The 26,892-nt window shown below is 42.8% G+C and overlaps 1 protein-coding gene across 1 annotated transcript in view; it reads right to left on the reverse strand.

Moving 5' to 3' along the window:
• The window catches only part of Spag17 (sperm associated antigen 17), a 221,586-nt gene that overhangs the window by 97,935 nt on the left and 96,759 nt on the right, over window positions 1–26,892 (reverse strand). Inside the window, exons 9-18 of the mRNA XM_075979181.1 lie at window positions 26,022–26,092; window positions 25,693–25,810; window positions 17,670–17,807; window positions 17,466–17,579; window positions 16,513–16,663; window positions 11,973–12,200; window positions 11,681–11,899; window positions 7,101–7,162; window positions 6,391–6,504; window positions 2,712–2,866 (exon numbers count right to left, since the gene is read on the reverse strand). Of these exons, the coding sequence (XP_075835296.1) occupies window positions 2,712–2,866; window positions 6,391–6,504; window positions 7,101–7,162; window positions 11,681–11,899; window positions 11,973–12,200; window positions 16,513–16,663; window positions 17,466–17,579; window positions 17,670–17,807; window positions 25,693–25,810; window positions 26,022–26,092 (1,370 nt within the window). The remainder of the gene's footprint in view (window positions 1–2,711; window positions 2,867–6,390; window positions 6,505–7,100; window positions 7,163–11,680; window positions 11,900–11,972; window positions 12,201–16,512; window positions 16,664–17,465; window positions 17,580–17,669; window positions 17,808–25,692; window positions 25,811–26,021; window positions 26,093–26,892) is intronic.

The raw sequence follows: 26,892 nt of genomic DNA on the forward strand, positions 1-26,892 counted from the left end.
CTCTCAGAGTTACACTGGAGGGAATGCTCTCAGAGTTACACTGGAGGGAATGCTCTCAGAGTTACACTGGAGGGAATGCTCTCAGAGTTACACTGGAGGGAATGCTCTCAGAGTTACACTGGAGGGAATGCTCTCAGAGTTACACTGGAGGGAATTCTCTCAGAGTTACACTGGAGGGAATGCTTCAGTTACACTGGAGGGAATGCTTCAGTTACACTGGAGGGAATTCTCTCAGAGTTACACTGGAGGGAATGCTCTCAGAATTACACTGGAGGGAATGCTCTCAGAGTTACACTGGAGGGAATTCTCTCAGAGTTACACTGGAGGGAATGCTCTCAGAGTTACACTGGAGGGAATGCTCTCAGAGTTACACTGGAGGGAATTCTCTCAGAGTTACACTGGAGGGAATGCTTCAGTTACACTGGAGGGAATGCTCTCAGAGTTACACTGGAGGGAATGCTCTCAGAGTTACACTGGAGGGAATGCTCTCAGAGTTACACTGGAGGGAATGCTTCAGTTACACTGGAGGGAATTCTCTCAGAGTTACACTGGAGGGAATGCTCTCAGAGTTACACTGGAGGGAATTCTCTCAGAGTTACACTGGAGGGAATGCTCTCAGAGTTACACTGGAGGGAATGCTCTCAGAGTTACACTGGAGGGAATGCTCTCAGAGTTACACTGGAGGGAATTCTCTCAGAGTTACACTGGAGGGAATGCTTCAGTTACACTGGAGGGAATGCTCTCAGAGTTACACTGGAGGGAATGCTCTCAGAGTTACACTGGAGGGAATGCTCTCAGAGTTACACTGGAGGGAATGCTCTCAGAGTTACACTGGAGGGAATGCTCTCAGAGTTGCACTGGAGGGAATGCTCTCAGAGTTACACTGGAGGGAATGCTCTCAGAATTACACTGAAGGGAATGCTCTCAGAGTTACACTGGAGGGAATTCTCTCAGAGTTACACTGGAGGGAATGCTCTCAGAGTTACACTGGAGGGAATGCTCTCAGAGTTACACTGGAGGGAATTCTCTCAGAGTTACACTGGAGGGAATGCTTCAGTTACACTGGAGGGAATGCTCTCAGAGTTACACTGGAGGGAATGCTCTCAGAGTTACACTGGAGGGAATGCTCTCAGAGTTACACTGGAGGGAATGCTCTCAGAGTTACACTGGAGCGAATGCTCTCAGAGTTACACTGGAGGGAATTCTCTCAGAGTTACACTGGAGGGAATGCTTCAGTTACACTGGAGGGAATGCTCTCAGAGTTACACTGGAGGGAATGCTCTCAGAGTTACACTGGAGGGAATGCTCTCAGAGTTACACTGGAGGGAATTCTCTCAGAGTTACACTGGAGGGAATGCTTCAGTTACACTGGAGGGAATGCTCTCAGAGTTGCTCTGGAGGGAATGCTCTCAGAGTTACACTGGAGGGAATGCTCTCAGAGTTACACTGGAGGGAATGCTCTCAGAGTTACACTGGAGGGAATGCTCTCAGAGTTACACTGGAGGGAATGCTCTCAGAATTACACTGGAGGGAATGCTCTCAGAGTTACACTGGAGGGAATTCTCTCAGAGTTACACTGGAGGGAATGCTCTCAGAGTTACACTGGAGGGAATACTCTCAGAGTTACACTGGAGGGAATTCTCTCAGAGTTACACTGGAGGGAATGCTCTCAGAGTTACACTGGAGGAATGCTCTCAGAGTTACACTGGAGGGAATTCTCTCAGAGTTACACTGGAGGGAATGCTCTCAGAGTTACACTGGAGGAATGCTCTCAGAGTTACACTGGAGGGAATTCTCTCAGAGTTACACTGGAGGGAATTCTCTCAGAGTTACACTGGAGGGAATTCTCTCAGAGTTACACTGGAGGGAATGCTCTCAGAGTTACACTGGAGGAATGCTCTCAGAATGGCCGTGAAGGCGTAGTAAGCAAGTGATTCCAGGAAAGAAAGAAATGAAATATAAATATTGGCAATGGAAAACAAGGAACAATACAGATTAATATTTTAAATACACCTACTACACACCTGAATTATATCATCTTATAACCTCCAAATGCAAGTGTTTATGGCATTCTGTTCCCCCATTTGTTCTTCGGGTCCATTTCTTTTGTCTTTGTCTTTCTTAGAATTTTATCATTGATAGTAAGTGCTAAGTACACACTAAATACTACAAGATAACAAGAGATAACAAGGTGCTCTGACTATTACTAAGGAAAGCCACAGTCTATGGGAACAAACAAATGAAAAGCCGGAATAAAGCAAACAAACAGAAAGCTACTGAGAATTGAAAAGAACCGGTGGCTCTTAGGTCTTCATTTTCTGGGAATTTGAAGACTTATTTCGCTAGTTCTTCGTTGTCCTAGGATTGAAACTTTTCCAGACCCAGTAGAGTTAAGAAAAAATCAAATTGTTTTGTAGTTGCTATTTTAATGTCTCAGAGTCAGTCTTGCTACAGACAAAATAGAAAACACTTTAAGTTATTCTAATTTCTATTAGATTCCCTGAGGGCAAGTGAGATGCCCACTCACTCTTGACAGTACAGTATCAATACATAGTACAGTGCATAACACACAGTACATGTTAATTTAAGAATATATATACATATATATTCAATGTAACTTCTTATATATAGTTGAATCACAAAGGTCAGAGTAAGGAACCACAACCTAAGAGGCTACCTCAGCCACTGTTTAATTAAATTATCTAAGTCACCTGAATCCAACATTAGAGTGAAGAGCAATATTCCAGTATTCACAATGCAGACGTTGTATATTCATTGGGTTATGAAAAACCAGAAGCAAAGAATTGTCCTGTGTGTGGTAATAGGAGTCAACACATCGATACTGCTGATGGGCTTCCTGAAGGACCTGAAGATGAAATAATTGTATTGTTCAGTTGTTTTATCCCCAGGAGAAGAGTTTTCTGCTATAGCTACATGTCTGTCCCTTCTTCCTCCTTCTTGTTTCTACACCATTGGCCAACTTTGAGTTTCCAGTGGATTCCTTCCTAACTACTAGAAAATAAGATCATAAAATATAGTACATTTGTGAGCCGTTCAATAACGCTATAGAAAAACAAACAGTAGGTTCTCAGGTGGAGGTACTTACTATGTGCTCTCCACAAGTGTTGGTAGATGGTAATCAGTCAGTTCTTTGCCCTCTCAGTGTTTTTTGATTTTTTTTTTTTTGAGAAATGGTTTCTCTGTGTAGCCCTGGTTTTCCTGGAACTCACTCTTTAGACCAGGCTGGCCTTGAACTTAGAGATCCTCTTATCTCAGACTCCTGAGTGCGCAGATTGAAGGCATGTGCCACCATCACCCGGCTAATCAGTCAGTTTTGTATCTAATAGTTGCTTTTTTTGCCTCCATATAGATCAATTCATTTTTAGCATAATTAAATATTACAAATAAAGTGTACCTCATATGCTAGGCTGTGCTTGACCTGCTCCAAGTTCACAACCTGACAGTCTAACCCCTAGTGTGATAATATTTGAAGGCTGGGGTTCCCATGATAGGATTTGTGTCCTATCATCTAAACATTGGAGCTTGCTTTCTCTCTGCTCCCTCTCTGCCATGGATAACTCAGCAGGGCAGCGCTATATGGAAGCCAGGAAGAAAGCCCTCATCAGGAACCAACTGCACTAGTGCCTGGAGTTTGTTCTCCTACTTCTTAAGCTCTGAGATAATACTCTTGTATTATTTCAGCTACCCAGCCTGAAGTATTTTGTTTTGGCAGACTAAGACAATAGCTACCATTTTTTTTTCCTGTTTCTAAATATCAGGTCTTATTTGCCAGCACAAAAACAGGTTTGTAGTTTCTAGTGCCAGAGTTCAAGACAGCTGTCTCCCAGCTCTGCTATCTCTCTTCATCACAGTGTGTCCTCTGTGGATAACTACGTAGTAGTGAAACAGGTGGTTGGTCTTTCTCATAAGTGCCATTGCTATTTGCCCCCCACTTCCATCTTGCTTTAAAATATAACACCCTCAGCCTGCTCTGCAGTGGCAGCCACCAGCAGAGGGCACCAAGGCGTAGCTGCTTCTTCCAGCTTCCTTCTCAATGTCAGTCAACCCTAGGAAATTAGCTACAGGAAAAGGAAGTAGACAGCAGCTGGCTTTTGTTTGTGTTTTCAATACCAATCTACTGTAGGCAGCTCTATGTGCTCTGCCATGGGATAATCTCAAGAAATTGCTAGCATGTCAGGGAAGAGTTGCTTCAGGTTTGCCTTTATTTCTCTACTGGTAATAGATGCAAAATAACATTTCTCCCCCAGTCTAGTCCCCTGTATGCAGGTCTTGCCCTGTTAACGTTTACTTCTGTTTTCTGAGACACTAACTATTTCTCACCTACTGTCCTTCAAAGGCAAATTCCTCTGAGATGATAAACCCAAGAGACAAATGTTTGCTTACAGTGAGCATCCTTGCTCTGACCATTGGGCAAGATTACCAGAGCTGTGATTGACTTTCAGAATTTGGAAAGTGTGACCATTACCTTTCCTTTTCTGTGAACTGGTGTCTGCCGTTTACATGTTAATATTGTTGTCTCATGTTGTTCAGGAGAATGAGCTCGGGGACGCTGCTCTAACTCAGTGTGGGGGTGTTTACCTAACAGAAGCAAGGGCCTGGGGCGGGTACCACAACTAACAATGACCACTGCAGCAAAAACAATTAGCAAAAGATGAGAATAAGTGCCAGGCACTGTTCCAGGAGCACACAAATGAACTCGATGGACCAAATTCTCTTCTGCAATTGGATTAAGGTTGCTACAGGTCACTCTGAGTTCTGTTCAAGTGGATGAAATATTTGAATTACAGGGAATGGATGGGAGTGAGAACCAAAGCAGTCTGATACTTCAAAGGATGTTTCAATAGGAGGTAAGGATGGTGGTCAGTTAAAACTGATGTAGTTAGGGGGCTGGAGAGATGGCTCAGAGGTTAAGAGCACTGATTGTTCTTCCAGAGGTCCCGAGTTCAATTCCCAGCAACCACATGGTGGCTCACAACCATCTGTAATGAGATCTGGTGCCCTCTTCTGGCCTGCAGGCAGACATGCAGACAGAACACTGTAAGCAAAATAAATAAATAAATCTTAAAAAAAAAATAACTGATGTAGTTAGACCTTACAGGTGCCCTTGTACCCTTGCAGAAGGTAAGCCACCTTCAACCACGTTACTGTCTGTCCCCTACTGCAGCAGAAAAGAGGGTGGCAGTCCACAGAAGGTGAGCCAAGGGGTTCAAGAACACGGGACCCTAGCCACTAGATAAGGAGAAGCACATTCAAGAGAAACCAGAAATTATGTAAATGTCTAAATCACAAAGACAAGTCACAAATGTGGCCCATGTATATAACTCTAAATTTTATAGTTGCTCCATTTTAAAGGCTGAGGCAGGTAAAAGCAATGGCAATGGTATATTTTGTTTCACTCAATATATGAAAATGTTATCATTTCAACATGTAGTAGATATAAATATTATGAACAAGATATATCATTATTTCATGCCAAGCCTTTGAAACCCGGTCTGTTTGGCCCAGATAGCTCCATGCAGAGTATCACGTGACTGTCTTTGTTTCTGTTGAATTACTCTTTTCTGGGGAGAAAACCATTTTTCTTTACCATTGAGAGGGTTGGGAAATTGCTATTCTTTTCATAACATGGCTCAGTAGATTCTCCTGGCTTTAAAAATATGCGGGATGTAAATCTGATCAAAATGAGATTCAAATTAGACAGACAAATCATACAGAGTACAGGTTTCATAAGATCTAAAAGCAGTATGTGTTCATTTCTGGGTGTCTCACGATTCTCCACAGCAGTTAAAAGCGTGTTTTGGGATGGGGGCAAATTTTCTTGGCTTTTTTTCTTCCTGTTTCTCAACTGGCAACAGACTTTTGGTCAAGGTGCCCCAGTTTCTACGATTTAATAGTTTCTATATCATAGGCTTATTCTGAGAATATATATACTCACACACAACCACGGGGGCCTCACATACAGCACTTAGCGCAGTAACTGCCAGTCATCACAGCTACCACTGACCCGCTCGCTCATCCCAACAAAAAACACCACAAAACCTAACAAAGTCCAAAAAGAATGGAAAGACACCATGGGGGAAGATGGTGTCACTTCCTGGTAAAGCCCAGCTTTTCTCTAGAAATCACTCAAAGCAGTCTTAATGGAAACAGTTCTTCTTTGAAAGGATCTCAGCCCTTTGGGGGATTTCCTGGGTTGCATGGCTCAGTGTGGGAACAAACTCACTTTATAGCTGAAGTCATTGGGAATCCGGATTTGAGCTCTCTCCGGGAGAGTGACCCAGAAGTGAACTGTTCACAGTTACAGCCCGGCTCTTCAGACCTATCTGCTTATGCGTGCGCGTATCCTGGAGAATCACAACCCATAAATACCTGAAGCAAGACTTTCGGCTGAAAATGCTCAGTAAAGCTCCAGTCCGTTAAACTGCGCTGCTGCGTTTTCTTTATGTCCTCTAGATTAGCTTCCACCACCATCTTCTTGGGTTTCTTAAAAAAAAAAAAATCCACTGGAACACGATTTCAGCTCTAATTTGTGCGCGTCCAAATGGAGCCCTGTTAGACTCTGCGGACTCACCCCCATGCGCCCCTTTTAATTGTGGGAATCTGCATATGTATAGATCCATATGGCAACATTTTAGGAGGGCCGCTGCCAGAAAGAAGTACGCCTTTGACTCTTTTTTTTTTCAAATGTGCAACATAACCTAAATATTTTTATTGTTAGGTTATACTCTTCGGAGTCCTGTTAGCAATTACAGGCAGGCTTTCTGAACTCACTTCAAGACAGCGTTAGTTCTACGTGGGCTGTATGGTCAGCAGGTGTTTGTGAGGAAGCCAAGCCGCACTGTCTAGAGAGGGCCAGGGAGTGGGGAAGTTCTGCTTAAGTCAGTGAGGCCAGGAAAGTTAACCCTTTCACTCCAGGTGGAGGGGGTATGGGACATCTGAACAAGCCCTCTCCCCCACACCAGCAGCATTTGCCTTTTAAGTCTCTCTCTCTCTCTCTCTCTCTCTCTCCTCAGTTTGGTCAGGGGTCTTCTCAGATCATCTTGCCTGTCATCTACACGTTCAGGAAGATAATTCCTTACCTTTTCAAGAGAGCCATCCGTTGTGGCTGCTTCATCTTTGATCTCATTGTCCATGGGCTGCTCTGTAAATCAAAGACACCAACATCCAGTTGTGTTCGGGCTTTGTTCTTGCCTTTGGTCAGTGCTGGGTCTTTTTGTTGCCAGTATGATCTATGTCTCTGTGCTGAAAAGGTGATTCCTGAGAGGCATGTTTTGTGCCTCCAAAGAGGTGTTTGTGTCAAGAACTCTAAGCCAATGCCTACCTAGAATTTATCCTAAACTCTTTGAAAAGAACCCGACGTCTTATCTGCTGCACACTAAATCACACAGACTATTCTTTCAGGCTGTCTATTGCTCGCTTCTGGCAGTGCACCCTTGCCTTCACAAACTGTAAGTATTTACTGGCTAAACTAAATCATCGGCTCACTGCTCTCATTTCCCTGACTCTGGTGGCCATCACGAAGCCTTAGCAGGTTTTTTGTGAGCCTTGCCTGGCGGCTGACAGACCAGGGCAAGGGCAGGGGTGTGTGGATGGAAAACCTAGATAGGAATTTACCTTTTAGAGAGTGACAGCATCCTACCATTCTGTTGACATTTTCTGTCCATTCGTCATGAACTTATTACTTAATGCGCATGTGCACACGGACAGGCGGAACTTAACAGACCTTAGTTAAATGGGTAAATGAGTGGGCACTTGGACTCCAATGCCCCATTGTCATGGCCCAACATGAGTGAGGCACATTAGCTCGCCCATGAATGAGAGTAGACTCATGTGAAAAGGGCTGTGATGTCATTCTTGGCCCAGGGAGCAGTGGCCATCTGAGTGGATGAGAAAGGGGTGGAACTTTGCCACTGATTTTCACATCACGAAGTGGGCCAGAGTAAGTGACAACAACAGAGAATGCTGGTGATGTCCCTCCTGTCATTTCCCTCACATCCCATGAAGAAATGGCGTATGCTTAAGAAGGGTACCAGTTGCAAGAACAAACTCTGGTATTGCTGCATGGCTGAGCCTGGCTGACTTCTTACCATCTTGAGAATAGCTGCAAATCAAATGCCACAAAGCTGCGTGTCAATTGCTGCAGCCCCAGTCTTCCAATACTTTGCCCACCCGCTCCTTGCTCTTCCCACTTCAGATGCACTGGCCCACTAGCTGTGTGCGGGCAATCCTACACTCGCTTTCCCGCCGTCCGCCATAGTTTACTCTAAGCTATTGCCTATTTCACTCTCTGGTTACCTTCCTGAGAGTCTCTGCCTCATACTGAGCTGCATTTGAAGTCATAGCATTGACTGGCGAGGGTTCCTATTTGGTTTTGGTCTGCCCTTCTGCTTTGAATCTTAGTTGCTGAAGAACAAGAACATGCCCTCTTTGCACCCTACGCCCCGGAATCTGGGGAGGATTCAGTAATGTGTTTTTTCTTTTGATCAAATGGAGTGAATCAATCACATATTGAACTATATTGAACTGATGGCAGCATCATAAAGACAATAGAAATATGGAAGGAAAACTATATGAAAGGCTAATTTGAATGTGAGCATAGATTTTCCTTTCCATTCTGTTGCAAAGAGGATGTGCTAATGTTCTTCTCTCTCGGGGCATAGTTACTAACATCTTTGACCCTAGTTACCTCTTGCCCTGGGTTGCTACAGGTGACAGAATTACTGCTTTTGATTTGGAGCGAGATGCTAAAGCCAATTCAGTTCTGTGTTTGTATAAACATATCCATTGAGGACAAAACCCAGGCCAACTCTAATTATAAATAGACCATGACGTCCCCTGTGTCACTGAAGCAACTGATATGAAATCTGTAGAATAAAAGTTCTTCTATCCTGTGGCCTGTCAGATTTCCGGGAGATTTGATATTCCCTTCTGTGTCTAAAGATTCAGGAACAAAACCAGCTCTTTAGAAAGTCTGTCCAAAGCTTATGTACCAATGATTTTGTCAAAGGAGAGAGCACTCTAATACTAAGCTGAACTCTTTATTTAAGAGCAGAATAAAAGCCATGTTTCCCCTCTCTGATTCCTTATTTCAACCACATAATCCTTTGACAGTGTGATTCAGTAGTTTTTGACACATCTGGAAATGGATGCTTTCCCTTCCCTTTGAAAAACAGCTTTCCTAATCTGTTTTACTTTAGAGATAACAAGATCCCTCTGCAAAGCAGTTACTTTATTAAAAAAACACCCGACAAGCATAAAGGGCACATCCAAACCTACAGCCTCACGGTTATCAACTCTCAGGTTTTTCATAAATATCCAATGGGCCCTGTCAAGTTCAAAACAGTCTCAGATGGAAACCCAGGGTTTCGTTAGGAAAAGCACAAATATCCAGTCCTTCATGTCCAGAAACAGGGACATCAATGCATGGGATGCCAAAACGGTTGTGTGGGGGAAACACAGGGATGATTTCTGCTTTGTGTAAATGGAATTAAAGTGGCTGCTTTTGAAGTATGAATTAGAGTTGGGGGGAAGGTGGAAGGCTCAGACAACTTCCTTTCCTCTCACGGGAACAGTCACGGAGATACAAGGCCAGCTGCCTGGTCTGCTCAGATGCAGCGGCTCCTGAGTGAAGGCCTGCAGTCATTGCGGGGGAACGCTTAGGGCTGAGGACCCGCCCTCAAAACTGCTGGGACCCCAGAACATGCTATCTACAACAGCATTTCAGCCTGAGGATTGGGAGCCTGAGAGCCGTCCACTCCATAGCAGCATTGGAGCGATTTGACCACCAGGTGGCAAGCGTTGCCTGAGGAAAGAACCTGCTGCCATCAGAAAGACAAAATAGCAAAAAGGATAGCTCTGTCTTCCATCTCTCCCAGCTGACTCTGGTTCCATGTTAACACAAAGTGATCTCTATCCTATGTGTACATCCAGGGTATATGATGTCCTAACAGCCAAAGTCAACTTATTCTGGTCCCCTCTCCCTCCTTCCCTCCCTTCCTCTCACTTCTCACTCCTCTCTTCACTTCTCTTCTCTCTTCACTTCTCTTCTCTCTTCTCTCTCTCTCTCTCTCTCTCTCTCTCTCTCTCTCTCTCTCTCTCTCTCGTCTGTTGTGAGCTAGACTACCAGGTAGGCATATTTAGGACATAGAAGAAACCTACTGTTGGAAAGAGGGAGAAACACAAAGCAGCAAAACCAGGATAACAGCTAAGAACCAACATGACAAAAATTCCAAATATGACCCAGCTATCAGTTAGCATCCTGAGGAATTCCTAGGGTCCCGGAAGCCTTATTCTGAGGTGAGGTAGAGAACACTGCTGTCCTGTTTATATGTCTGTATGGTTGAATAAACTACTTAAACGTCTCTGTCCTGACTTTCTCATCTGTTGGACTGAGGTGATAACATCTCGCTCAGTGGTTCAGGTTTCTATAAAGCAGTGATATACGGAAGGTCCATGCCATGGCACCATGCTTGGCATACAGCAGAGCCATCCTCAGACAGCACCAACTTCTCTCTGTTTTCTTTCCCCACCACATATCTCACCTGCTGACAATTAGCCGGCCGCCTTCAAAATTCTACTCACTTCCGACCTTTCCTTCTTCCCCCACCCAGATAAGGAAGATGTCAAGATGACCATAGTCAACTCCAATGTAACTCCGGTGCTTTGGGAGTGCTTACCTTACCTTCCACACACCTCTTACAATTATGAACTGCAGCATACACAGAGAAGAGGCCACTGCTTCCTACAGCCAACAATTATAAAGAAAAGTGCCAGAACCTCCTGTCTGTGCGCATCTTTAGCAACTGCAGCCTCCTTTGCTAAACTCTCAGATTGGACTTTGAGAATTTGTCGTGTGTAATTTTAGTCCTGTGAAAATTTGCTGCAACTGGATAAAGTTAAGATTTCATAAATAAACATACTTGCTACCTCCAAGGAGCTATGGTGTTGTGGAGACCTTACTACTTATTACAGAAAGCAGCAAGACATACTAGCAGGGCATAACGGAAGTAGTTACGGCATCTCTTGGCTACAGCACATAATATGGGTGGGGAGGGACAAGGTACAAAGATTTTAGGGTAAGGATTGTGGTACTAGAGGGTGGGAAGGAGAGCACACTTCATTCAGCAGGTCATAGGGAGCTGCCGAGAATGATATGCGGGGACATAAAGGGACCATCAATCAGGTAAAGCTCATGCAGATTTAATTCAGTGCACCCCATGCCTCCTAAAGTCACCTTTATAGGGTTTTACCTGGGGATCAAAGTAAGGTCCTGAGCTAAAATAGGAGCCAAAGGGAAGATGTGTTCACTGAGTGCTGATTTCGTGCCAAGCTCTATACTTAGCATTTTGTTAGGGCATTACAAGTAACTTTAGAGTAATTTTACCATGCAGTCATGAAGTTCTAACGGTGGAAGTTTTGATTATGTTCATTGACTAGGTTTTCTATGGGAAGAGCGAACAGAGAGGATGCCTTGATGAGCAGAGCAAGGAAGGAAGGACTGGCAAATCCCACTCAGTAGGTTTACTCAACCAATTAACATAGACGTCGAATCTTTTCCTTCAGATAAAGTACAGAAGCATTCACATTTAAATGAGGCCTTTTGCCCTTTTCTCTCTCTTTGTATCTAAGCATAACGGAGTCTACATAGGTTTTCACTTACCCAAGGACTCTGGCTGGGGCCACATGGACCCATTGGTCTCCTTCTCTGATAGCTGTTTGTTACCAGCATCCAAGGGTCTCATGGTGTCCGAAGTAGAGTGGTTTACACTGTTAGCAGCAGGCTGATCAGGATCCGGGGAATTTCCATATCTCTCAGCCTCTTGCTCGGTCTTTGACAAATTCTGGTCTACAAATAGTGTTCTGTCTTTGTTTTCAGTGACTAGTCAGGATGAAGAGCAGCTATTAGACACAGTACCAGGATGGCCACTCCTCTCCCCTTCCATGCAGTGTACCTGTCACTGGCTTGACCTTCTGGGCGTTCATCTTGTGGATGAACTGCTGCCTTATCTGCTTAGCGAACCTGGCGGGGTTGTCCCATGGGATGTTGAAATTCTCACCATCTGTCTGACTGACCACCTTGGCGGGCTTGAGCTGTCCTGTTTCGTCTACCTCTGAGAGCTTCAGACTCTCAAAAGTAAACACCTTGAAGGCTCGTTCTACTTCATTCCAGCTCAGCACTTCTGCAAGAGAGCAGGCCCCCTGCCTTGAGGAAGGCTTTCATTAGTACACAATACAGCATTAACACAAGGGCAGCTGAGAGTTGCCAATGGTTCATGGCGCCATGGGTGTGACCTGACTTAAAATACAGGCTTTGTAAGTCTTCAACAAATCTCAATAGGCCAGAGCACTAAGACAATCATAGTTAAGATGTAACAGATCTGAGGGATACTCCCAAAAAACTTCATGGCTTGATCAGTGTTTGGTACCCATATCCACTTGCCCGAACTTTCCATGATATTGGATTGGTTTAAATACCATATATTTAAGTTAGCACAGATGTGCTGCAGGAGCTTCTTCCGCTCCTTCAGCCAATAGACTTTAAGATACCAGCCCACTTGGGCGTGGTCTTTTTTGCTTTAAAAAACAGCGGTAGCCCTGATCTCGCTCTCTTGCTTCTGGCTCCCACTTCCAGCTGCTAGACTCTGTTCCCGTTTGCTCAGAGGGCTGTTGTCTAGGACAGTGATCTGTAAGTTTTCCCCTTAAATAAATAACCCTTTTATTAATCATAATTCCAAACTGGTGTGGGATTGTTTTGTGACTTCTGCCTTCACAGATGGCTTTTGAAATTTGTCATTTATGTCTATGATACTTAGAAGGTTTTCCTGCTCATAAAGGGTCATAAAAAGACACCTGTAAGAACTGCTACTTCCTGTGCTTGCACTTCCAAGTCTATCAGAGCTCAGTTGTCTCTATTCAGCTGTGGCCATCATATAGTCACTAAGCTACCAGCGACATTCAGCTCTGCTGCAGGTGCCTAAGAGTCAAAGAAGAACATCATGCAGTTCTTCAACTTTCAACGTTCAAGATGGAGGATTGAGAGATGGAGACTAACAGGCTTCAATAAGATTACAAGAGAATAGCAATCAGTTAGATTGTTCCAGATTAATGCCTCCCAGATCACCTTCAACTCCCCCTCCCACACCCCACAGAGACAAACAGAACAGCAAGGGAAAACAACATAGGGATCCAGAAGAGACACAAGAAAGATGTAAAAGAGAGTTACTGAATGAATACTCTTTGATCTAGGCTTTGTAGTTCACACCTATAATCCAAGCACTTAGGAGGCTGAGGCAGGAGGATTGTCATGCATTTTAGACCAGTCTTGAATTTATCTCTAAAACAGAAAAATGAAAATAATAATAATAAATAAATACATTTTTGAGTACCCACCGGGTATTAGTAATGATACCCAGTGAAGATTAATGAATAAGGAAATAGTCTCATAAATGTCACAGAACACCACTAGAGGGGTTGAAAACAGACTCAGCTACGGAATATTAGTTGAAGATGTCTCCCATCCACTTATGCTGTGGAATATTTACTCAATGAGGCAAATATGTATTGCAGTCTTTTATACTGCATTTGTTTAACTCTGTAAAACTTTGGCCGTCTAAAACACTTGATTGGTCTAATAAGGAGCTGAATGGCCAATAGGTAGGCAAGCGAAAGGACAGGTGGGGCTGGCATGCAGAGAGAATAAATAGGAGGAGAAATCTAGAGAAGAGAGAAGAAAGAGAAGGAGGAGCAAGAAAAGGAAAAGGAGAAGTGGACACCAGGGGTCAGCCACCCAGCCAGCCACCCAGTCAGCCAAGGAGTAAGAAGGAAAGATATATAAAATAAAGACAGGTAAAAAGCCCAAAGGCAAAACAAAAAAGAAAAGGAACAGGATAATTTAAGTTAGAAAAGCTGGCTAGAAAGAAGCCCAGCTAAGGCTGATTATTCATAAGTAAGAATAAGTCTCTGTGTCTTTACTTGGGAGCTGGGTGGCAGACCCCCATAGAATAAAAACAGAAAAAAAAAACCAGAAAAAAAACCTACACACATGTGTGTGACAGCAGGGATGATAAGAAAGAAATCCATCGAGGACATCAGGAGTTAATGCAAAAAGACTGTGAGAGCAAAATTCTTCAGACAATAAAGCCAAAATGAAAACAGAGTGAAGGGACAGGTGACAAGAAGCTTCAGTTTGTGTCAGAGTCCCAAAAGTAGTATGAGACGAGGTGGGATTCTGTGGGTGTGTGAGTATGTGTAAGACTTTTGATGTGATATTGAATTTGACTTGAAAATATGTTCTTCATGGGTTTAATATCTACATTCATTAGAAATATTGATTTATAACATCCTTTTCTTTAAAAAAATCTTTGAGAATTTCATACATGTGAACAATATGTTTTGATCTTGTTCACCTCCCCCACTCATCTCTTCATCTTCTCTCCTCATCCCCTGGCCTCATGCAATAATGGTCCTTTATCCTGCCCTTCTTCCTCCCATGAGAAGAGGTCAGCTTGGCTCTACTCACTCTTGAGTGGCGTGCTGACAAAGGGCTGTCTATCCATCACTCTACCCCCAGGACTAAGGTCAGTTATGGTTCAGGGAAGGCACATGAACGTTAATTGATATTTACCCTCCCTTCAGCTTGGTAAGGAAAGGGTGCCAGTGAGAGCATCCAGGGGCTAGAATTTCCACCATGAATCTATGCTATTATTTACAGTCCTAGAATGTTTGCACTAGGTGGATTCTGAAGTTCATTTCAGTTAGGAGATTTAATGGTTGCATAATCTATCTTTCTCCACATTTCAGTTTCTGTGACTGGCAGTATAGTTCAGTGATAGAGAAACTGCCTAGCATTGGCTAAATCCTAGGTTCTATCATCAGTACTAAAAAAAGATGAGAAAGAAATTCAATTTCTGGATATAAATCCTGAATTTCATCTTGGTGACATTGGGCAGGGGTTTTTAATTGTCCCTCATCACACCATTTCTCCTTTCTTTTCCACCCTCCTGTGCGGGGGTGAGCTCACAGTCCACCAGATGGGTGCGCCAGTCAAATTCAGGTGACCCAGGCCTTCTATTTCTTGTCTTTGACAAGTAACTGTGGAGTGACTCAAGGTAAAGAGACAGAAGGACACAATCTGCCACACACCAGTCCTCACTGAAGGGGTTTAGTTGTTCTGGAAAAAAAAACTGCATTGTGAAGAGGGAGGAGGAACATTCCTGATTCTGAGGACAGCTCCCGAAATGCTTTGCGAGGCAAAGACATGTCCAGAGAACTGAACGTGGAATTTATATAAAGAATGATGACAAGAGAGGCTGTATTTAAACGGCCTCCCATGATCTCTTCTCTTCTTTCTGACCTCAGCTATGCTGCAACTAGCCGGAAAGCCCTAGGCTAACCACTTGACTGATTTTGCAGACAATGATGGTCCAGATGTCCACTTCCTCTGTCAAATAGAGAGCAGAAACCCAGTTTCCCACTTAGGCAGAGTTCTTCCTCTTCGTTTCTCATGGAGGGGTGTAGTTACAAGGTTCCTGGGGACTTCCTTATCTACCACACAGAATCATTTAGTGATTGCATTTACGCTGAAATATAATGCCTTTTATTATTAGCACAGACAGACTGATTGACAAGCACAAATATGTCCAGTCTATTGGTTCAGGCTTTGTAGAAGGATATTTCCTGGTGATGGTGGTACACGCCTGCAGAGGCAGGTGGATCTCTTTGAGTTCAAGGCCAGCCTGGTCTACAGAGAAAGTTCCAGGACAGCCAGGATTACACAAAGAAAATCCTGTCTTGAAACAAAGAAACAAACCAAAGAAGGAGAAGGAGGAGAAGAAAATGGAGAAGGAGAAGAAGAAGAAGAAAAAGAAGAATTCAAGTTTTGGCTGAGCACAATTCTAGAATTCAAAATTGACTTGTGTTGCTTGAAACTCGACTGTGAGACTCCAGACTGACAGTGATCAGTTGGGGCTAAGTCACCTCTTGCGCAGGCTTTCTCTTCCTTTTCCTCAGGTAACACCACTGTGTCTACATGGTTTTTTTTACAATGGTAAAGGCTTCATTTTATGATGAGGCCTTTTTATTTTTCTGGGAAAGGGACTATAGTAACTTGGAATGAAAGGTTTTTGTTTATCTTTATATCTATATCTATTTATCACACACACACACACACACACACACACACACACACACACACACACACACAGGTTCCCCCTAGTAAGTAGGATGGATTCCATCACCTCTAATGATGCCAGTGGGGGTGTAGGATATGAAGGTTCGGGAAAGTGCTGCGGTTAAGGAAATACAGTGGAAAGAAAACCCAACACACCAAATTGTAGAATGCTACAATCAAAACTGCCACATAGCTAGTGACATTGTTCAAGGCAAGAAAGTTGGAACTTATCAAACCTCAGGCTTTTGGTGACCAAAATGCTTTTTTAAAGGGGACATGTGACTATTAATTACATTGAGTCCAAGACAAAGCAGTGTGCTCACCATTGGTGCAGAAATGCATGAGCTCGTGGATAGTGGCGAGTCTCTTGGTGCTGTTCCACGGAGGGGGCAGAGGGAACTGAAGGAATTCCCACAGTGGCAGCTTCGACTGCATCTCCTGCTCGATTTGAACTGGGTCAAAATTTTTTTGGTCCTGCAGAAAAAGAAAAGAGAGAGCAGCATGGCAGAAAACATTAAAGAGAGCTGTCAAATGCCTTATGCATATGGAGAAGGCTAAACATGATACCTCATTATCTGGAAACAGGGGAAATCATGGGTAATCGAGGACGACAAATGTAGTATTTGGGACAAGGTCAAGAAAGCTAGTTCTTACTTTTCCAGAAGTTCCTGGAGCACACAAACAACCGAGCCTTCATTCCTAGTGACAAGCTGGCGAAGTTTCTCGTGGACTTACCTATCCCTCCTGAGGTCCTTCACTGGCCTCCATTGCTATTTCATAGCACCAGATATGTATCAAATGGCCATAATGGTTTTCAAGATTAATTTTTATTTATGTGTATGTGTGTATGTTTGCATGTAGATGCCACTGGAGGCCAGAAGAAAACCCCTGGAGCTGGAGTTATACACAGTTCTGAGCTTCTTCGCATGGGTTTTAGGAACTGAACCTGGGTCTGCTGGACCAGCATCGCACACTCTTAACTTCTACAGCATTTCTTCGGCACCTGACCATAAAGTTTTCATGCAGATATCATGGTGATAATTACATCAGTGGTTAACTCGAACTCTGAGATCAGGCAAGTTCTTTTTGCTGGTGTTTTTCTCCCCATCAACTCCTGCTTTCTGATCCCCTCCCCCATGTCAGCAGGTATCTATTCTATACCTACAGTTCATTAGCATTGGTTGATAAGGTCAGTCATTCGATGAGATCCCCCAACTGATGAATCATAAAAACACCTCCTTACATCAGCTGTGGAGGGAGGTGGCCTAATCCTTACCTTCAGTACATACTTCTTGTGGGCATGGGCATCGTGGTAGTTCAGCAGGAGAGGGCCTTGGGGCACTGCTTTGGTTTCACTTTCTCCTTCAGTTAGGAATATCTCATGGAGATTCTATTTAAATTAAAGTCATATCGACTTAATGAGATAATGCATAATACTGCTGTTCAAAGTCCAAAACCTTTGACTCCCTCCTTTTCTGACCTTCTTCTCCTTCTCAGTCAGGCAGAGCGAAGGCAGGATGGACACGATGTGAGCGGCAATTCTGTAGTCTAACCCATCGGCTCTGTGGGGTGGCTCCACCAGACTCGGGGGGATGAGGTCTTCTTCAGTTGCCACAACCTATTGAGGAAGACAGTTGAGCATAGAGGGCTTAATAGTTCATTGCTGATGCATTCCCATTGCTCTTAGTGAGGAGGAGGAGGAAGGTCCATTGAAATATCGGTGGTAATGACAGCATTGTGTCACTGATGACAAAAATAAAGGAGAAAACGTTTGCAATCCATGCATTAGATATAATTGTACGACCTGCATTAAAATAGGTAATACCAGCTAGAAGTAGAAAGCAATAAACTTAACAGTAGTAAAAGTCACAATACTGATTTTTTTAAAGTACCCTTTCTTTCTTTCTTTCTTTCTTTCTTTCTTTCTTTCTTTCTTTCTTTCTTTCTTTCTTTCTTTCTTTCTTTCTTTCTCATAAGGCCCTGAAAACAGTGCTCATAAAACTTCGGATTGAATATATACTTAAACAGAGTGCTTACCACCTGCCAGGTACTATGTGATATCTGCACACACTTTAACTCCCATGAGCCCCACTTCTGCTACGTGGCATTTATATCATTTTCCATTGATAAAGAATAAAACAAAGGTGAGTGACTTAATTGTTCAATCTGACTCCACATGTTTTAAACTGAGGAATAGGGAGTTCAGACCAAGTACTTGTTTTTTTTTTTTTAATTTCAGATATAGAAAAATGTAGGATAAGGAGATCAGTAATTGATAATAGTTACCTTTAATGTAGACAAAACAAGGCCTAGAAGGATTAAATGCCTTATTCAATTTTGTGTGGGTAGCAAGTAAAAGAAGTTGAAATATAACTAAACACCTAATGTAGACATCTGATGAGCTGTCTTCCTTTAGCCTTTAAATATTAGCATCATTGTTATAATTTTGCACTCTTCTATAAGGTTGACCAGTTTTGGCAGTAGTAACATTCTAGACTGGTTATTTGGAATTTTTGGGGGGGCTGTCACCTTGCACACTGGAGTATTTAGTGGCATTCTCAAGTCTCTATGTGATGAAAGTGGCAGCCTTCTTGTTGTGTGATCCCATCTCCTCTACTCACTGCAAAGTGCCCACAGGGGAGAATAATAACTTCCTGTTGAGAATCACTGCTCAAGGAGAAAGTTTCTTTACCTCTGATAAATACCCAGTCTTTCAAAACTGGGTTTTTATTTCCTGGAAGATAAGAAGTAGCAACTTCGATGTTTGGTTTTCTCACCACCCCCCAAGCTATCAGTTCTTTATTCATAAACACATATCTATATGGATCCTGTCAGTCAAGGGGCAAGATAGAGATAATCAGCCATCCTTCTGGTTAACTGGGGACAAGGTAGAGAAAATCAGCCATCCTTCTGGTTAACTGGGGGCAAGGTAGAGCTCATCAGCCATCCTTCTGGTTAATTGGAACTTAGTAGGTACTTACAGAATAGTCACCATTTTGGGCTGATTTTAATGAAATTGGAGAGTCTGGCAAATAAAGTCATGAGAATGCAAGGTTTAGATGATTTAGAGATTCAAGCTTTTTTCAAATGCATTGACATAATAAAACCACTGGTCTCACTAAAACCTTCCAAGGTAAAAGAAACTATTGGTGCTAACAGTCTAGAAAATGGAGTCAGTACACATAGAAAAATACCCTGGAGGTGACAGAGGTGATCGACTCTGAAAAAGACTTTAAAGGAAATCTTGTATAGGCACGAAGAGATGACACAGTGGTTCAGATTCTGGCCTTCCAGAGGATCTGAGTTCAGTCCACAGCACTGAGATCTGGTGGCTCACAATTGCCTGGAACATCTGCTGCAGAGGATCTGACACCCTCTTCTGACCTCTGAGGCCACACACTTACGCAGTGGTAGACATGTGCACCTAATTAAAAATAAACTCTTTTTAAAAAAGGAATGTTTTATGTCATGCGTGGTCATGTATGTGCCAGGGAGAGAACATCTGTGACCCAAGGACAAGAATAAGCCACTTTGGACTTACAAATTACAAATGTGAATGCTAAAACAGACTTGAATAGCAGACTAGGTCCCATGGAATAAAGAAACAGCAAGGAGTTAAGTTAGAAATCTCCACTTGAGAAAGTTGAAAGAAAATATGAAGATAAGATGGAAAATCCTGAAGTTTCAACATCCATCTAAATAGCATTGAAGATAGAAGAGATTTCCTGAGGATCAACTCAGTGAGTTAGCAGCTCAGTGTCTTAGTTATGGTTACTATTTGTGTTATAAAACACCAAGACCAAAAAAATTTTGGGGGAAAGGGTTTATTTAGCTATGCTTCTACATCACAGTTTATCATCAGAGGAAGTCAGGACAGGAACTCAAGCAAGGTGGGGACCTGGAGATAGGAGTTGATGCAGAAGCTATGGAGGGGTACTGTTTACTGGCTTGTTCATCATGATTTGTTCAGCCTGTTTTGTTATAGAACCCAGGACCACCAGCCTAGGGATGGCATCACCCACAATGGAACTGGGCCCTTCCCCATCACTCACTCATTAAGAAAATGTTATAAACCCACTCCCTAGAGTCTGTTCCCTAAAACCCACTACACCACCAGTCCCTCCCATGCTAACCTGAGGCCAGGTCCTGCCCCAACCCCAGGAGTTTCTTGCCACACCAGTCAGAGGAACAAAGACTCACTGCTGCCCCCAAAACCAAGCTAGCCACCAGAAGCCCAGCTCCCACCTTGGACAGAGACTCCCTACTAGATCAGAGGTTGCACTGGTCACCAGAAATCCCGGTCACATAGACTAGAAGACCAAAGAGGAAACAGAAGCCAAGGAACAAAACATCCATTCAACAAAGACAAACTCAGAAATCAGAACCTAGACCCAATCATCCTAAATCTAGATTCCTAAAAACCAGAGTAAGAACAGAATCAACAACAGCCAGCACAATTTGGCACCACCAGAGCCCAGCTATCCTACAACAGTAAGTCCTGAATATTCCAACGCAGCTGAAGCATAAGAAAATGACCTTAAAAACAGCTTCATGAACATGATAGACATCCTTAAAGAGGAAATGAAAAACTCCCTTAAGGAAATTGAGGAAAAGACAACCAAGAAATTGGAGGAAATCAATAAATCCCTTAAAGAAAATCAAGGAAAAACAAACAGGTGAAGGAAACTATTCAAGACCTGAAAATTTAAATAGAAGCAATAATGAAAACATAACTGAGGGAATTCTGGAAATAGAAAATTTATGTAAGTGAACAGGAACTACAGATGAAGATACAATAAAATTAATAGATTTATCAGTCAAAGAAAATATTAAATCTAAAAAACCTCTAACACAAAACATCCAGGAAACCTAGCACACTATGAAAAGACCAAACATAAGAATGATAGGAACAGAAGAAGGAAAGAATCTCAGCTCAAAACCAAGAAAATATATTTAACAAAATCATAGAAGAAAATTTCTCTAACCTAAAGAAGGGCATACATATAAATGTACAAGAAGCATACAGAACATCAAATAGATTGGACCAAAAAAGAAAGTCCCCATGACACATAATAATCAAAACACTAAATACACAGAACAAGGAAAGAATGTTAAAATCTGCGAGGGAAAAATGCCAAGTAACATACAAAAGGTAGACCTATTAGAATTACATCCAACTTCTCAACAGAGACTCTAAAAGCTAGAAGGGCCTGGACAGATGTCTTGCAAATCATAAGAGAACACAAATGCCAGCCCAGACTACTATACCCAGCAGAATTTATCATAGATGAAGAAAACAAAGATACTTCATGACAAAGTCAAATGTTAAACAATATGCACTCCTACAGAAGGTACTAGAAGGAAAATGCTAACCCAAGGAAGGTAACTACAACCACAAAAATAAACAGACAAAAGAAAATCTTACATGAATAAAATCCAAAGACAGGAAACACACACACACACACACACGCACACACCTACCACCACCACCAAGATAATAGGAATTAACAATCACTGGTCATTAATATTTCTTCATATCAGTAGACTCATTTCCCCAAGGCAAGTAACGTGGTTCCTGCCTGTACCTCTGCCATGAATTTAGACTTTTGGAAATCAAGGAATGAGTGAAGCCAGCCACCAAAGCTGCAGCTTTAATCCTGGCCATGCTGTTTATCAGATTAAAGACTCATATGGTCAAAAAAGATAGAGATATACAGTAGAGACAGATTCAGATGAAAAAGAAATCTAAACAGTTTACAGTGTATTTAAAAGTATACATAGGCTTTGAATAGAAAAGAATAGAGAGTCCTTAAATAAAAAAGAAATAGAGTAAGAAAAAAAAGCCATGTTAAGATGGAAAATACACAGAGAATCTGGATACTGTATGCGATTGTGTTGTCTTTGAATTGTTTGACTGCTGAGGAAGGAGCAACAGCTTTTGATGATAATACTGCTGTATTAATCCAACCTCTATATTTTGAAAATACCTTGGCTTCAAAATTTAAGTCAAAAGATATGTTATTTGGAGAAGAGGTTTTGCTTTTGTTTCCACAGGGAATGAAAGGCTGTGGATTCATTCTGGGTTAAGAAAAATAAGGTTTGATCAAGGAAGAGCTCCTGAAAAATCTCTGATAGGAGCAGATGGCCCAGATGATTCTATGCTTTAGAGCACCTCTGTTGGAGTTTTCTCTGAGTTCTCCATCCAGAACAGCTTCAAGACTGCTGGCTGAGATGATCAAGCCTCACAGAATACTCCAGTCAGGACTTGGCTATAATCCTAAATTTTCTTTGGGTTCCCATAAGATTATCAGCAGCTGCCAATCATCAGGAAGTAGCCTGGAAAACTACACACATTCTCAAAAATGGGTTATGGATGTTTATTTTTGTTTAGCCTGTTGGTTACAAGTTGTTATGGATAATGGTCAGGAAGAAAGCTAAACAAAGCAGATTAGATTCAGAGTCTTGTTTTGAAAAGAAAGAAGGGGAAATGCTGTGGGATAATGCTCTTGTTCACTAAAAAAAAAAAAAGATTTATCACTCATATTGGTTAAATAAAAGGCTGATTGGCCAGCAGCCAGGCAGGATATATAGGCAGGGCAGCCAGAGTAGAAGAATTCTGGGAAGAGGAAAGGCAGAGATGTAGTCACAAGCCAAATGCAGAGGAAGAAAGATGAGAATGCCTTACTGAGAAAAGGTACCAAGCTACGTGGCTAAACATAAGCAAGAATTATGAGTTAATTTAAGTTTTAAGAGCAAGCTAGTGATAAGCCTGAGCAATAGGTCAAATAGTTTATAATTAATATAAGCGCCCATGTTTTTCTTTGGAACTGAACAGCTGTGCGATCAGACAGGACAGAAATTTGTGCCCATAGCTCAGAAACACATTTTTTGGGACCTTTAAGGAATCTCAGAACTTTTGATTTTGCTTAGAATTGTTATCAGAAGAATTTATAATCTCTTTATATCACATTAACAAATATAATAAACTAAGGACATAACACTATTGTGGTTTGACATACTTTGTTCTCCAGGGTCATCTGTTAGCAGCTTGGTACTCAGGGTTGCAGTTTTGAGGTGCTGAGACCTTCAAGAGGTGGAACCTAGTGGTAAGTCAGCAGGGTGATTGATGGCCTTTGTTGTAGTTTGAAGGCCTGGCCTCTTCTTTGGGAAGGCTGGGGAGCCTTTGGGAAGATGGAACCTTGTTGGAAGAAGTGAGTTCCAGGAATGCAGCCAGTCCCACTTCCTGTTCACTCTCTGTTTTCTGGCTACAGATATTTGTGACCAGCAGCTTTGGATCCTGCCACCTTGCCTTCCTGGCCATGATGGCCTCAAGCTGTCACCCTCTCTCAAGCTGACAGTAGTGAGAGAAGTAATAAATACACCCTTGAAAATGGGTGGAGGTGGTTTTCACGGGACAAACAAATGGGTTTCACTGTGGTGTTTTCCATATATCCATAGGCTGAGATTTGATCATGTATTGCTCTTCTCCCCTGACTTGTCCCTTTTCTCCCATCTCCTCCTGACTTCTTCTGGGGCCATATAAAACCATCTTTCCCTTGACACAGGCTGGGGGTTACCAATTATAAGAAGAGATATTTAATAGTTGCTAGAAAGAATTATTTCTGTGCTCACATCAGTACCCAGCACTCTATAGCACCCGAGAGTGTCACCAAAATGTTTCTCCACTGAGCAAAGTCCTTTCCCACTGTTAACTGTCTAAACAAGCTACTCAATCCTCTTAAGCTTCAGTTTGCATATTTGTAAAATGAGAAAACAAAGTATTTTATGCTTCATTTCATTGCTTTGTCTGTTGTCTGTTAGTGATGTGTGTATGGGCAGGGGGAAGAATATGTGTGTGCTTCTATTCAAATAGTCAAAAGAAATTACCATATACATCAGGTCAGAAAATTTTGTCTTGCTCACTTGAAGACCCATGTCAATAATGTAATAAATCTTCATGAAATCATGTGTAAAAATAATATATGTCTTATTTAGAATTGAATACACTGCAAACATCTGATTTAGTCTAAGAAATATAAGAGAAATATAGGCCCCAAATAAAAGAGTGAAATAAATGAAGTAAGATTTTTATTGAAAAGTAAGTACAAGCCACCCCCAAACAAACAGAAAAAAAACAAATTAAGTAAAAAGGAGTTGGTCAACAAATATGTCTTTTTTTGGCTAGACTAATCTAACAACTATGGTGTCAGGACCCTGATTGAGTAAAGAAGTGACATAGATAATAACACCAGACTCAGGAGTGTAACTGTTAGCGTCTCTGCTGTTGAGAAAGCATCTCTGGGAGCACTGAGCTTCCCCATAGCTTGGATTGTGGCCTAATGCTTCTGCCTCCCAGCTGCTGGCTCTTTGAGAACACGTCGTCTCCTTTTCTGCACCAGCTTTTCCACCAGGCGGTGGACACTTAGCCCTCACTGTGTCATTGCCAATCACGCCACGTGCAGTGGAATTAAGACTTCAGACAAGCCTGTAAGTGACTACCATAAGGAACCTGACCCCCTACCGGAAAACCAAATAAACATTTCTGTGTAAAACACTAACAATGAAAACTGGCTTCAAATGTAGGGGGGAAACCCCATCCTGATTAAATCTAAAGGTCCAAAGGTTTTAAAGACAACCTGGAGAGATGGCTCAGCAGTAAAGAGTGCTTACTGCTCCTGCAGAGGACCCAGGTTTGGTTCCCGGCTCCCACATCAGGCAGGTCTCAGCACCTGGAACTGCAGTTCTGCAGGACAGAAATCTCTGTTCTGGCCTCCCTCCACTGGTCCTGCACGCATGTAGTGCATATCAATACATGAAAGCATTCACACACGCACACACACATATTAAGGAAAAGACATTTAAAGACTGAAATCCATTATCTATGTTAGCCCCCATCTAGGTTCTTTTCCTCTTTCATCATGTTGTAATGAAAAACTGACCAAAAACCAGGTGGAGAGGGTTCCTTTGGTTTTCAGGTCACCGTCTACCATGCAGGGCAGCCAAGGCAGGAACGCATGACAGGAACCTGTATGTAGGAACTGCAACAGGGATCTGAAGCTTACTGGCTTCATGACTCCCTCAGCTTGCTTTCCTATCACCGCCCACAGTGGGCCAGGCCCTTCGGCATCAATCTTGCTGTGCATACATGCTCACCGACAATTTGATGCAGGCAACGTTCTAATTCAGGGCCCCTCTTTCCAGGTGAATCTAGTGTGTGGCAAGCTGACAAAAGTTAGTCAGAACCTCTCCATCAAGACAGTTTTAAGTATATATTCTACCAAAACATTGGGAACTATTAAATGAGAGATAGAGTGCAGCAAGAAAGAGGATTGGCACTGACGATAAAAGCCGATTTTGGTCTTATCCGAAATACTGCGACTTAACTGGGAACGCACCAGGTGTTCTGAGTAAAATTACAAAAGCATGTTAAGATCTGGAAGTGAGGAGAGATAATTTAGCCAAGGTTGCTGTCAGGCCTGGGGGAAGCCTCAGCACCTACCCACCTGTTCCAGCATGCAGTGCAGTATCAGGGGCACAGAGACAAATTCCTCTGGGATTGGATTCAGCAGGTCATTGTAATAGCGCATGTCTACCTCAGTGGTGACGATGAAAGCCACTGTGAAGTGCAGAAAGTGACACGGCTTAGTAAGCATGCATCCTCTATTTCTTCCTGAGATTTTGGGTGTAGATTCCAACCAACTGTGGCTAGGCCCTAATGGGCATAGGAACTGTAGGTGGAGGGGCTGCTGGCAGCCACAGGTGGGAGGGAGGGCAGTGCGGAAGCCATAGGGCGGTGGCTCTTCAGAGGCTGATTTCTCACGTGCCTGGGGGTGGGGGCGGGGGTGGCTCTTCATACTGTGCTTTCTTCTTGCCAGGGGCTGGAGCAGACGTTGGAGGTGGAGGCTGAGAAAAAAAAATGAGAAGAAGGGCTTTCACCAAACTTATTTTCACACCACAGGTCTGCCACCAGGATCCTAGAAAATGAGGATGTGGCAAAGCTAATCAGACGTGGATGCTAACCAGCCCCGGTCTTGCTTTGAATTGTGATACTTTTTTGTAAACATCCCTGTCTTGGTGCATCTTGTCATCCCTTCTTCAGAATATTATTGTGCACCATTTCCCAGCAGATTTTCTTTTCTTTTTTTTAATATTTATTTATTATGTACAATATTGTGTCTGTGTGTATGCCTGCAGGCTAGAAGAGGGCACCAGACCCCATTACAAATGGTTGTGAGCCACCATGTGGTTGCTGGGAATTGAACTCAGGACCTTTGGAAGAGCAGACAATGCTCTTAACCTCTGAGCCATCTCTCCAGCCCTCCCAGCAGATTTTCCACCAGACAATTCATGCTCAGTTTTTACCGTCTCTGCAACCTGGCTCCCTTCTCCCAACCCTTCCATTCTCCAACTCAGGGGCTGTCTTACTTAAGGTTTTCATTGGTGTGATAAAGTACCATGACCAAAAGCTACTTGGGAGTGGGAGTTTAACTTCATCTTATATTCTCAGGTTGCACAGTCCAGCACTGAGAAGTCAGGGCAGGAACAGAAGCAGCCGTCACGGAGGAACACAGCTTACTGGCTTGCTCAGCTTCCTTTTTTTATATGTCTCAGGACCACCCAGGAATGACATTGCCCAAAGTGGGGCAGGCCCTTAAGTAGGCATCAGTCATTAATCAAGAAAATACTGTGCAGACTTACCGATA

The sequence above is a fragment of the Microtus pennsylvanicus genome, chromosome 7 (genome assembly GCF_037038515.1).
Source record: "Microtus pennsylvanicus isolate mMicPen1 chromosome 7, mMicPen1.hap1, whole genome shotgun sequence".
In the NCBI taxonomy this organism is placed as follows: Eukaryota; Metazoa; Chordata; class Mammalia; order Rodentia; family Cricetidae; genus Microtus; species Microtus pennsylvanicus.